Source organism: Chaetodon trifascialis, chromosome 4 (genome assembly GCF_039877785.1).
Source record: "Chaetodon trifascialis isolate fChaTrf1 chromosome 4, fChaTrf1.hap1, whole genome shotgun sequence".
Lineage (NCBI taxonomy): Eukaryota > Metazoa > Chordata > Actinopteri > Chaetodontiformes > Chaetodontidae > Chaetodon > Chaetodon trifascialis.
This window is the reverse complement of record NC_092059.1, coordinates 10,614,086-10,628,236: the sequence shown is the minus strand read 5'-3', so window position 1 is coordinate 10,628,236 and position 14,151 is coordinate 10,614,086. Positions and strand designations below refer to the sequence as shown.

The window sequence follows — 14,151 nt, the reverse complement described above, 5'->3', positions numbered from 1 at the left end:
TTAGAGAACTCCAACTACTAAATGACATCTTCAGGAGAGAGGGAGAGAACATGAGCAATCGGGAGAAAGAGGATAAAGAGGGGAGGACAAAATGGGAGAGGGGAAATGAAAAGAGGAGGCGGAGGAAGGAGGGGAGGTAGAGGAGGAGGAAAAGGGCAGATTGGGTTGAGGGAATGACAGCGAATGAACGAAGGATGTAGGAGGGAGAGGAGAAATAGATGGAGAAGGAAGAAACAGAAGGAAGGCGGGGGAGGAAAAATCGAGATTGGGGGGCAGCGTGGCGGCACCCTCATGACAAAAGCAAAGCGATTGAGATGGTGAAATGAATGGGGAGAGAGAGAGAGAGAGAGAGAGAGAGAGAGAGAGAGAGAGAGAGAGAAAGGGAGAGTAGACGGCAGGAAGGCAGTGACCTGATTTAAAGTGAAATTCAGCATGGACTGTATGTCTGCAAGGAGACAGAGGTGGAGGGGGGGTGTGCAAAGGAAAAAAAAGAGATAAAGAGAGAGAAGGAGAAATCAATGGGAAGGAAGGGAGATAGAGACAGGGATGGTGAAGAAATGGAGATTAAGAGAAGGGAGTATTAAAAAAGACAAAGTAAGACAGCAATTGAAGAGAAAGGAGAAAAGAGGGATGGGGACAAGGAGAGGGGCAGGAGTCTGGGGGTGGAGGGAGGGAGCACAGAGGCAGTAACAGACAGGGATTTATGACGGGTGAGAGGGGGAGACTGTTCTGGAGGCTCGGGGAAGGGCAGAGTACTCTCATCTGTCTGTGGTGGAGAAATGAATTCTGTTTGTGGATCCTATTAACGCCTCCACGGCATAACGCTGCGATATATGTAGGTCCATCAGAGAGAGGACTGACATTACAGTGGTCGAGAGAGAGAGAGAGAGAGAGAGAGAGAGAGAGAGAGAGAGAGAGAGAGAGAGAGAGAGAGAGAGAGAGAGAGAGAGAGAGAGAGAGAGAGATGTTTCTGAAAAATAGGAGTTACTTTGAGTCGAGACGACTGGGGGCAAAAAGAAAATAATAACCCAAAAGAATAACGCAAAGCTTTAAGGGCATGAGGCTGGAGGGACGAGAGAGCAAGAGACATAGGGAGAGAGGGGGGAGGGGGAGAGAGAGAGAGAGAGAGAGAGCTGGAGCTCACTCACCTGTTTGTGCATTTCAATGTTAAGGCCGTAGGACATCTCGTAATACTGAAACACAGCAGAACAACAGTTATTAAACATGATTATACAAAAACAATATGAGCTGACTGTCGTGCATAAACTTTCATGTGTGCATTACATGAAGCGAGGAGGGCTTTTAAATGATAATATAATCAATACTTCCCATGTGGACATGTGGTTATCATTTTGAAAGACTGAATGAGGAACGCAGACTTTTGTGGAATAAAAAGAAAGCGATGCGATGCATTATTAATCCAGAGCCAATACAAACAACATAAAACAGACGTCAGGACAGCGTCTGCAAACACTGACTCCTAAATGAAACAGAAATCTTAAAAGTTGAATCATTAGACCACTTGACAAATCCCCCAAATGACGTTGTAAATTCATGGCACATTATTTTTCATCTGCTGTAACTGTTGGAATTATTTGCATCCCAGCAGCTAAAACTGAACACAGTTCAGCTGTAGTTTTATTTGATCTGCATAAAGATAAAATACAGAAGTGATATGGATGATTAAAAAAAGTCCTCCGTCCGGGGACATTCGATATATTTTTTGTTTTGCCAACAAAAAGCTCCAAACCAACTAGGAATTATTTCTTAAGTCAATCCCACAGACATGTTGCTCAGAATGCTCACCGCTTCACAAAAGATGTATTAATCCACAACCAAAAGTAGAACCCAATAAATACACCGTTTATTCCTGTTTGATGAAAGTTTTCTAAAAAGCGTCTATAGAAAAATACGAAAAAAATAATCCTGCCGGCCCTTTTCTTGAAGGCATAAACAGAAAGCAACACCTCACATAAAACAAACAAAAACACACAAATGCTCTTTCTTCGAGACGAGAGCAGATGACGACGTACCTTGCTCAAAACACCTCATTCCAGCCTTAACTTACGTGTGATGCTATATTTACATAAACTGTCAATTCAGTCATTGTTTTCACTCAAATAAATGCAACAGTGTGAGCGCCGAACCGCTCGCTGTCTTTTCTCTGCTCCCAGCCCTCGCATGTGTACCGTGTAAGTGCCCATATGTCCCTAAAAGCACATCGCCACTAATTTCACCTTGATTCTGCTGAAAGTCAATGGCGCTAAATTGACCCTGGGGTGCGTTTCAGGGAGGCAAAAACCAGAAGTGAGGCAGGGAAATTGTCGCCGGGCAGAAGAAGGTGACAGACTATTGCAATAATCATGTCTAATGTGAGCTATTTGACCGTGGCTTTTACCCGAAAGGACAAAGAGTCGCGAGGAACACAGGAGCGAATGAATGCCACAGAGAGAGACAGGTGAGGGACTCTACCCTCAGAGATGGACGAAAAAAGGAGAGCATTTTAAAGTCAGATGCCTCGAAAAGTGACAGGCTGACATTTGCTTTTCAGTGTGACTGGTTGTGGAGAGAGGAGATTGGCAGTTAGGCAGCCAGAACAGGCTGGCAGGATGGGAGAGGAGATGGCAGGGGTCCTCTCTCGCCAGACATCTTTCCTGGCAGTTAGCATGCGTGTGTGTGTGTGTGCGTGTGTGTGAGCAGGTGTGTGTGTTTGCAGCACAAGCATGCAACTGTGTAGGCGTGTGTATCTATGTGCTTTATGCACATGTTTCCCTGTGAGTGTGTGTGTTCTGCGTGTGTGTGCGCGCCACCATAAAAGACGCCTTTCCTGGCAGCGCTGCCTGGCAGTCGGTGTGCCAAGTTTCGCCTGTTGCTTAGCAACATCCAAACGCATCCAAACCCAAATCATCAGCCAGGAAAGGAGACCTGGTCTTTGCTTGATGCCAGCTAACCCCCCGTACCCCCTCCACTCCACCACCACCCTCCCCCCCTCCGCATCAGTAAAACTTCAATCCCCCCACAAGCCCCCGCTCCGTGCCAAGATTGCCACACAGCTCTTTTTTGGCACAGCGGGTTCTGGGCAGCCTCCACTCAGTCAGCTGTGGCTGTGTGTGGCTCTGATCACAGGTAAATCAAGGCTGGAGGTTTGCAGACTAAGAAAAACAAAGAAAGACAAAGAGTTGGAGCCTTCACTTTATCAAGAAAAAAGACTGGCTGATCACCTGTCAATCATACAACCGCTAATATTCACAGAGCGCTGCCTCTGACAGCGCATGGGTGCTTCTGTGCCACCAGAGAAGGTGCTTCTCAGACAGATTTGCAGGAAGAGCTCAAACCGCGGTCCACATCCTCGTGTCTGTATCTTCCTCCGCCCTCAGTGATGAAGATGCAGAAGCTTCAGACTGAAGAGGAACATCTATTAAGCAGCAGTTTTCAGAGAACACACCATGTGATCAGACTAACCTCTACGAGCATGTGGGAGGGAATGACTGCCAACCAGTGAGACAGCAGTAAAACAAATACAAGTCTACACAGCTCAGTGTGCAGAGTGGAGGGCTGCAGGGACAGTTCTCACCATCAATTACACAATTAATGTCTTCATTAACTGATTAACTGATCTTTAGATTCTCATAAATAAGATGAAAACACTAAAGCAATCACTAAATTGTTTTGTTTTTAACACTCTAAAGCCAAAAATCGTTAACTTCACTATTGTAAAACACAAAGAAAACCAGCAAATACTCACATTCATCTGAAACAAGCACATCTTTGGACTGCAATTAACTTCCGATGATCAACTACTTGACTTATAGTTGCAGCTTTGGTAGAGCTCAGGGTTTGATTGAATGGGATAAACCAAACAAGGACTCGCTTATTAATCAACAGCAGAGGTCAAAAACTCCACAGATTGCCTTTAAGATGGCGTGAACCATCACAAATGTAACACAGACAGAGTACCATACACCAACAGTGTCAAACCTGTGCTTTTAGATTTTGTTGCTCTGCTTTGGTTTGAATTGAAATCAGAGAGAGGCAGACAAGCTCTAAATTGAGGTGAATTTAGCATCTATTTCATCTGTGCTGCAGCCTGTAACAGACACTTGAAGATCAGCGTTTGAAATTTGTCAATACTAGCAACGATATAACAGCTACGTCTCAGCACAGACACCAAAATTACACATTTCTAGGTACCTTACTCTGAGAAGTATAAACAAGTTTCTCAATAAACCCTTTTTTCCATTTGACAAAAGAATCTCAAATGTTAATTGTTCTCGGAACGTGAGAACTTCACCGGAACTGAAAAGAGCATGAATCAGACCAGACACGGGACGCAAGCTTACAGCACCCAGGGTGCTATGAACTCTGTGGGTTGGTGCCACAAACAGAGTATTAAAGCGGTTGGTAAGAATATGAGGCTCGATACACAGATGTGGACAGATGTGGACACACATCAGCAGTGTGGCCCCACACTACGTCTCTCAGACGCGGAAAGACACACTTGCAAACACAAGCACAAGATCGCACGCCCATGTAAGTGCTGTTTATTCTGCAGTCCTATAATATGTGTGTGCGTGTGTGTGTGTGGTCGCGTGTGTGTGTGCGTGTGTGGTCTTGCGTGTGGTTTTTGGTGGGTGTTGTTTGGCAGCTGGTAGCAGATGAAAGGGATTCAGTGGACTTGGCACCGCACTTGTTGTGAGTGAGTGCGTAGAGACCTGGTCTCTCACTGTGCGTGTGCGTGTGTGTGTGTGTGTGTGTGTGTGTGTGTCTCACCATAACGTAGTGTCTCTGGATCTCCGTCTTCTCTGTAGCCAGTTTCTCACATTCCAGTTTCAAACTGCAGCAGAAAGAGGAGTGGGGGAAAAAAAGTGAGTTTCGATGTGTATCATATCCCAAATAAAAATACACAATGCAATTAGCAACATGACGACAAATTACTCCCTGCTCTCTCTCTCCCTCTGTCCCCCGCCCGTCACCTCTCCTCTCCTCTCCTTCCCTCTCTCACACTCAGTGGGGGAGGAGGGAGCAGGGTGACTGGGGTGCTGACAGCCCATTATCACCTCAGAGCAGAGCAGAAATAGACGAAGTCACGCTCGGAGCCTGAAACCCAGCCAAGACTGCAGGCATGCAGGCACATCCAAGGTGTCTCTCTCCCTCTCTCTCTGGACAGTTTTTAATCTATCCATGTGCCCTCCATTTTCCTCATTTTGTTGCTTCCTCAATTACTGTCTGTCTCTCTGTCCGCCTGTCTCTCCGCCCGTCTGTCTGTCCCCTCCTTTCATTCTCTCACCTTCGACAGCACACTTTGCCAACTTTCACTGAAGTCAAGTCTTCTGCTTTAAGTGGGTCAAAAAGGGGCCAATTCTGTGTGGATGTGTGATAAATCTGCCATTTTTCTGTTTCAACAATCACTTCTCTCTTCCTGTAACAAGGACATGACCGGTGTCTGTGGCTCAGTCTGTGAGCACGTCAGGCTACCACAGCCACAGCGAGGCCTGGGGTGGATGCTCTCTCCCTCTCTCTCTCTCTCTATCTATCTCACACACACACACACACACACACACACACACACACACACACACACACACACACACACGCGCACACACCTCTGAAGTGACAGCAGCCAAACACCTCTCCCATGTGTCCTATATTTCTGTCTGTCCTCTGTATCTGCCCGTCTTTCCTCGCACCCAAACCAGTCCCTGGTGTCCTCTAAAACTGGATAATGCCAATGGCTGGATTTGAACACACACACACACACACACACACACACACACACACACACACACACACACACACACACACACACACACACACACACACACACACACACACACACACACACACACACACACACACACGTTTGCATTTCTAAATGTGTTTGTATATCAGGTCCAAGCACACAAACACCTCCCTTGTTACCTCTGCAACTCACTCTCCATCTCTCTCACACCTTCAGCCCTCCCCTCCCTCCCCTCCCTCCCCAGAGAGGTAGTATATTTTGGGCCTTCGGCAGTTTACGCCGACTTGTTTGCAGGCTGCAGATAGATTGATATGGGGGGGGGGGTAGGTGGAGGGAGGAGGGGGTCGTTTGGCGGAGGAAAATTAGAATATGATTAATACCGCAACATTACCCCCAGCCGCAACAGGTAATAACCGCCCCATCCGCGCCCCCCCCCCTCCAGCGCTGCGTGCGCACACACACACATAATTGACTCATTTATCATTGCCAGCCAGTTGAGGAGAAGAGGGACAAGGGAGGAGAGGGAGAAAAGCAGGACAAAGTGTGTGTGTGTGGGGGGGGGGGTGGAGGGGTAGTGCGGATTAACCCCCCCCCACCATATAGATTTTATTACAGTGGAATTGCCTCTCAGCAGAAGTCACTCACAGCTGGGCTGTGAACTAATGCGACTGTGTGTGTGTGTGTGTGTGCACGGCTGTCTGTGTGTTCACCACAACGTAAAGTTGGTGTGAGCTTGGAGAAGCAATGACTACACACACACACACACACACACACACACACACACACACACACACACACACACACACACACACACACACACACACACACACAGAAACGTTATTGATCGGCACAGAGATAATAAGAGTGATTGTTGTGGAATTTCTGTGTTTAAAATGTGTTGCTGTGATTAGGACTGTAATTTAAGATTATTTCTATTCGCAATCAGCAAAAACAGCAATCAGTCGATTGTGGTTTTTGATTCATGACTCAATCCTTTAGTCTATAAAAATGCACAAATTTTCTAGAGCCCATAGTGATGCTCCAACTTTCTTTTTCTATCCAGCCAACAGTTCAAAAACCCCAAAATCCAGTTCTTCCAAAGCTTAAATAATTAATTGATCGTTGAAATTGTTCCTTGTTGGTTCAAGTCTGGTTGGAGACCTTTATTGCACGTTGTAATCCATCTCTCTCACCTCATTTCTCTCTGCTCTCACCTTTCTAATAACAGCCAGAAACTATTATTACGAGACAATGTGGTGAATTTTCTGTAGATCAACTCATCAACTAATTCATCATTTCAGCTTCATGAATGATTTCAACACCAACTTTGGAGAATTCTCTGGAGAGTTGCAGCAGGTGGGGTTATTTGTGCAGTTCAAGGGGCTTGAAAATGACCGTTTGTGAGTCGAATGCCACATTCACAAAACCACACTGGCTCATCAGATTTTGTTTTAGCAAATGAGCAGCAGTCAGCCATTCTATTAAATGCCACTACAGAGAGCCAGGGAAAAAAGAAATCAATGTCTCTATAACCATAAAATCAGTTCTGCGTTTGGCACAGCGCATCGAGAAATTGCACAGCAGCATTACAAGGTTGCATAGAAAACATATACACACACACACACACACACGTGCGCGCACACACACACACACACAGAGACACTTCCTGTGCTTACAGGAAAGACCCCAAGGTCGCACTCAGAAAGAAATAACCATTCCCCACAAAATGGACTTCTAGGAATGAAATTACGTGTGTGTGTGTGTGTGTGTGTGTGTGTGTGTGTGTGTGTGTGTGTGTGTGTGTGTGTGTGTGTGTGTGTGTGTGCCATTATGTGACTGTAGGAGCATAAAAGAGTTGGAGGAGGGAAGAAAATGGGGGGGGGGGGGGCGGTGAGCAGGAAGTGGGTATTTCATGTTGAAATGATTGCCTGTAATAATTAGTGTTTGGCTCAGCACCATTTACTGAGAGAGAGGGAGGGAGAGAAGGTTTGGAGGATGGAGAGAAAGACAGCAACACAGAGGAAGAAAAAACAAGACCGAGTGAGCGAGCAAGAGAGAAAGAACCGGCAAGAAAAAGCAGATATGACTGTGTGTGCGTGTGTGTGTCTGTGTGTGTGCGTGCCACGGTGGGCTCGGTTCCTCCAATCTTTCACTGGCGGTGACAGGAGATAAGATGATCAGCCGAATGCGCTACAAATCTGCAGCCTGCCAGCCTTCAGACAGCTCTGTCAGTGCTGCACCGCTACTGAACACACACAGGAACACACCAACATACCACTTGGAGCCTGGAAGCGTTTAGGTGTGTGTGTGTTTGTACACGCTAAACCAACATACTTACTGCATGCGCCGCGTGCATGCATATAGGCACACCGAAGCAAACGCACATGTGAGTATTTATACGGTACGTACACCCACGCATCCACACAAGCCTGCTAAATAAACACAGGCATGAACACACACACACACACACACACACACACACACACACACACACACACACACACACACACACACACACACTAACGAGAGTCTACAGAGAGTGAAGCATCTAATTAAGACCCTGCACTTTGTAGAAATGTGCCGACTGCCTTTTTAGTCTCCATGTTTGAAACAGGCTACTGGGTATTGTAAAAATGTCAACTCCTTCCACTGTTTGTTTTTCTTCACAATACTTTTACTTTCACTGTGCCCTCATTGATTATTTTACTAAAAGGGAACAAAGGCATTTTCAGTTTGGTTTTTTTTCTTCTCTCTAAAACGCTCGTCCGCTGCTTCTGATTGTTTGAGAATATTTTTAACTGTGATATTTCACAGAGATAAAATTCCGGAGAGCATCGATTTTCTTTGCGCAGAGAGGCGTCAGTGCGAGCAGGGCTGCAGAAACAGAGCATTAAATGAGCTGCTGCAGGCTGATAAAACAATAATGATCACAATGATGAGAAATAATCAGATGCAATTTGGTGCAAAGTAAAAAGCTTCTTCGACAAGCAAGAAATAACCCCAAAAAAGGTGTGTGTGTGTGTGTGTGTGTGTGTGTGTGTGTGTGTGTGTGCGTGGTCAAAGAAAATCTGAACTGCGTGTGAGGCTTTAATAACATAACGTGTAATGCTATGGCATACGACTGGTCTCTTAAACACTGCCGTCCTATGAAATGAACATTTTACTGACAGATATGACGTTTGATATCTATGTGGCACATCTGGAGATAAACAGGTTGGTGAACAACTGCACAATTTGTTGGCAAGTGACCAGATTTTGGCATTGGAAGCATTCTGGTTCCCGCTTGTAGTCCGAGCAGTACTGACCAATCACATTTGAGACGGCTTTGGTTGCATGACTGACGCAGCCTGTGTTTAGCTTTTATTGTATCTGCATTCATGTGCAGGTATCAGTAGAGATCAGCCGAAATGTTGACTTGTTGAGTTTGAAAGTTTAGTTGGATGTCTGCTGATGACATCAGAAGCCCCCAAACATTCACTTTTCCCCCGATGACAGCCGATGGATTCCAAGATGGCAGAAAATTAAAGTGGCAACAATTTTGATGATCACTTTTTTGCATAATTTTTCAAACTAAAATACCAAATATTTCCTGTTGCAACTTTCAGCTTTCATCCATGATGACGCACTGAATCACTTTGATTTTGGTGTTTTGGATTTTGAGGAATTGCGGTGGACTTTTTTCACAATCTTCCGACATTTACAGACGACTGCAGAAAATTTGATGAGAAAAATAACACTTGTTTGCAGCTCTAAAACTAAGCTTTTTGAACAGTGACCAGAGAGTGTGTGTACTGAAAACTGACATTTAATGCTGGGTCAGATTCTCAGTCCTCTTGATCAGTTCTTTATCGTTTATTTTCTTATATCGAATCACAATTTTGTCAACGGCCATTTTATTGAAACAATGTCTGTTCTGTCCTTAAAACATTTTGTTTTTATTAGTTTTTCTGAAAGTAAGGTATGAAAACCAGGACTGATTGGTACCAAGGCTGAAAATGATGTTCATTATCATTTAATCTGCCTTTTATTCTCTTGATTAATCTATCGATAATGAAATGCCGATCAAAAGTTCCCAGAGCCCAAAGACACAAAAAGTACCAAATTGAGAAGCTGCAACCAGAGAAGTGTTTGTATCTCTGCTTGATGAAAAACCTACATGACTGCCAACATTGAAGGTTAATTTTCTGTCAGTTGACTAATTAATCAAGACTAAATGTTTCAGTTCTACCTTTTAACTGAAAAAACAAAACAAAAACATACATCCTGATGAACATTATTATCTGAAAAGATTTTTATTGTCAAAACATTTCCAGGTCACTCAGCACTGAACCGACTGATGCTTATTAATCCTGGCATGCTAATACCAAGTCTGGTTCCACCATCAGTGGTTCTGCAGTCTGGAGCCCATCGCTGTCTTGGCAAACAAGCATCATAAGTGACACAAGTGCAATACAAATACAGAGCTACCAGCCAGTAAAGCGCACATGCACACACACACACACACACACACACACACACACACACAGGAACCATGTAGTGACTGCACCAGTGTCGTGCCTCTACAGTGTCAGGACCATTTAGCCTGGCAGCCTGCAGGTATGTGACTGTTCACTTTACATCACATTAACTATTGATCAACCTTTCCTCTCTGCTCCACTGGAAAAACCTTCAGCCTCTCTCACAGTCTAGCTCCCTCTCTCTCTTCAAACACACACACACATACACACAAACATGCACATAAGGGACCCACCCAACTCGCCTGTGTGCTCTTTCATCATCTCTCAGGGGTGTGTACAAGAGCAAATACACACACCTACACACGCGCGCGCTCACACAAAACAGAGCTGCGATCTCGTCGCACAATAGGAGGCCAACGGTGCCGCTGTCTGCTGCCAGACTCAGTGGAAGGGCTGCTCCTCCATAAACGTTACACACACACACAGAATTAAAACAGGGAGAGGTTGTAACACACAAGGCAACCCCAAAATGAAACGCACACATTACTGTACGCCAAGAACGACGCCTCGCACCTCCTTAAAGCAAACACAATTTCATCATTGGGTGAGTGGCAGACAGGCACTCAAAGACGGGGGATTCCTGACTACTTTATCGTACTCCATCTGTGTGTGCGTGCACACACACAGCCTTTTGGATACATGCACTCAGCTTCATAACCTCCCGCAGACCTTTATTCAGCGCGGCTCAGACATGACTCAGCTCGGGTGAGCAGGCGTCTCTGTTAGGAATGGAAATGGTATTTAATGTAGATGCTAAAACAGTCGGTGACAGTAAGACAGAAAGAAAAGTGGTGACGCAGCGCAAATGATTACATGCGAGAGGGCGGACCCCCTAAATGTGTCCCATTTTTGCTTGAGAAACTGGAAAAAAACAGATTAGCAAAATAATTGCTAGTTAATTATCTGTCGATTGACTAATGGATGAATCAACTCCTCTTATAAGCTCTACTAATGCTCATGTTCGTTAGTGATTCACTGATAAAAAATTTTGTGGCCATTTCGCCCCGGATATGTTCTGAAATGAAAAGTGTCTGTTTGGACTTCTCAAACCTCAAGTGAAGGTTTTGTCCAGCCAGCAGCTCATCGCCATGACCAGCTAACGTTCGGCTCTTCTGACTGATAAACGACAAACGATCAGCTAATTTCAACACTTCTGCGAACGATGGCGACCAGACATTAACCTGCAGCAGCAGTTTAATATCAGTGAGGTCAAATATGTGCGCTGTCTGAAAGAGGTACATCTGGTTAGTATCACCTCAATATCATCAGCCTCTCCAACTTCGGATGTGGTGACTGCCAGATATTTTAATGATGACACACACTCGCTCGCTGTGTGTGTGGCAGTAGTTAGTGCTGCTGTGTTGTATTTAGGCAGAGATGAGTGGAAGGGCTCGTACGTGGTGAGTGGCAGCACGTTAGCTGTGAGAGTGGAGAGCCCATCGTACTCTGCAGACCCCCCACCCCCACCACACACACCACACACACGCACGCACACACACACACACACACACACACACACACACACACACACTGCATTATGACTGATATATGGCTGTGTGTGTTTATAGAAAGAGAATTACAGTAATGAGAGCCCTGTGTCAGCAGCTCCTCCCATCTCCCTTCAGCCTGCTGATTACAGCCTGTTTAGATAAAACACACACAGACGCGCACACACCAAAAATCAGAGCAGCTGACCAACCAATGGCCCTTTAATTAATTAACCCTTCCCTTTCTTTAGCTTCCTTAGTAATCCTTCTCATCCCTTCATACCAACCACACACATGCCACCAAAACCAACAAGTGACACACACATTTAGAAACACACCCTGCCACCCACCCATCCATCTATTCTCCCGCCTACACACACACACACACACAGTTGCAGCTCATCAGCTCTAATCCCTTCCCTCCGTCTCTTTCCTGCCGTCTAATCCAACATCTATCAGAATCCAGCCACCTTCTCTGCAGACAAAATACACAGCTAAGCCCTGCTATTTCTGGACAACATCTATTTGTGTGTAAGAGTGTGTTAAGCACATGCATCAGATTGGGAGTCTCTCTGAATGGGTCAGTGTGTTTTGTGTCTGGCTCTGCGGGCGTACAGGTCGTGTTTTCCCTGTGAATAGAGCACAAGTGGGTCTGATTACATGAAGGTGCCTGCAATCAAATGTGGATCTGTGCTGCAGTCTGTCTGCTGGACTAAACAAGGCCACCGTTAACGCTACCGGCCACTGTCTGTTTGGACCTGTCCAAAACTGCTACCAAGACGACTTTTATAAGCGACATTTGGAAAGCAAACTGACATCCAACAGCTTCTAAGTCATATAAAAACGAGCTTATTGCGCTGTTTGTGATGCTTAAGGATAACTCCTGTCTTTACTACATAATGGTGGTTTTATGACCTGAAAGTAGCATGTGACCCCAGAGAAGCTGGCATGCATGACTGGGCTCCTTGGTGACTGCCACACACAAACACAAAACGCCTGTGTAAAAGCTGAGTTAAGTAATATAATCATTTTCATTATCATGGCAAGCAGTTGAAATTCATTTCGAAATCAGCAGAGGACTGGGCAATATATCAACGCAAACATTTGTCTTACATTAGCATATAAACTCAGCTGCCACTTTATTAGGAACACTTTGCTTATAGTAGCCTGCCTTTATTGAAATGGGGTGGACAAAATACCACCACCAACTGCAGCCTCTTTAAAAACCTCCATGAAGGTAAAATTTACTGCAGCACTGCTGTATAAGCAGGAATCACTTTTAGCTAGGCGTACCTAATAAAGTGGCAACTGAGTGCGTGGCCAACGCATGCAAAGTTGCGCAATAAAACTGAAGCTTAATGCCGTTAAATGTGTTTCACTGGAAATGTGGAAACCTTAAATGACTTAACTGCATTAGAAAGCTCTCTTGAGGTAAAATTGTCCATTGTAACTTTAGAAATGGAAAATATTTAAATACATTTCAGTGCTGGATGCTCAAAACTTGTTTGCTGAAAATCAAAAGGCAGCGGTTTTCTTTTTGCATCTCTTAAACGTTTACTAAAAAGCTTACTGCCTTTGTATGTCAATTATCAGCAAACAAAGACACCAGTTAACAAGTTCATAGCTACCTGCCAGCTTATGCATACATCCAACAGATAAGTGAAAATATGCCTGATAACACAATCTGTTCCACGGCTGCGGCTATTGTTATGAGCTATGGTTACAGAATCAGTTTTCGGTCGCAGCCATATGCAGCGTGTTAATCTGTTGTGCTGGAAGTATTTAAACAAATCTTTCCTGGAAACGTGCACCACGCCTGCTAAAACAGAGCGCGTCGTGGTTATCGAAACTGGAAGATGCAGATGGAAATTGCAAGCTCACTCTTGCTCCCAATCGTGCTCTTAATCTCGTCATTCATTTATTGTTTATCCCTGCTTGCTTGTTCTCAGTACCAGCGCTTGGCAAGAGGGCGACTCTCCAAGTGTTTTGTAACACGAGGTGTAACGTTGAACGGCTGCCAGCGGAGCTGATCACACCGTCGCAACCAACAGATCCAGGGGTGACTCATGTTCTTTGAATGGCTTGATTTGTCGAGGTCAGTGCTGCTCAAAGGGTGGCTGCACAGGAGCTCTGCAAACACTTTTTTTAGGGGGCTTTTTCAAAAGTGATCACCTGGTGATAACCTTGGGTTGTCCTCAGATTCGCAGAGTACACAAGACATTCTCCCACACTGAGACAGAATTCGATCCAGATGCATCAAGATGACCAAACAGATATTAAAAAGGATGTCATGGTGGAGAGGTGGCCGCTATCACAGCCTCTAGTGTTGTGGGACCTAATCTGGCTGTGGTTCATGTGGTAGGTCTGGACAATAATCAACAGGAAACACACGCACATCTAGAATCTT

General features: G+C 45.1%; 1 protein-coding gene across 2 annotated transcripts in view; it reads right to left on the bottom strand.

Annotated features, from left to right (window-relative positions):
- tle2a (TLE family member 2, transcriptional corepressor a) overlaps positions 1–14,151 on the bottom strand; it is a 42,572-nt gene that overhangs the window by 14,085 nt on the left and 14,336 nt on the right. For both annotated transcript variants that reach the window (XM_070960553.1, XM_070960555.1), the window contains exons 3-4: positions 4,771–4,834; positions 1,149–1,193 (exon numbers count right to left, since the gene is read on the bottom strand). In XM_070960553.1, coding sequence (XP_070816654.1) covers positions 1,149–1,193; positions 4,771–4,834 — 109 coding nt within the window. The remainder of the gene's footprint in view (positions 1–1,148; positions 1,194–4,770; positions 4,835–14,151) is intronic.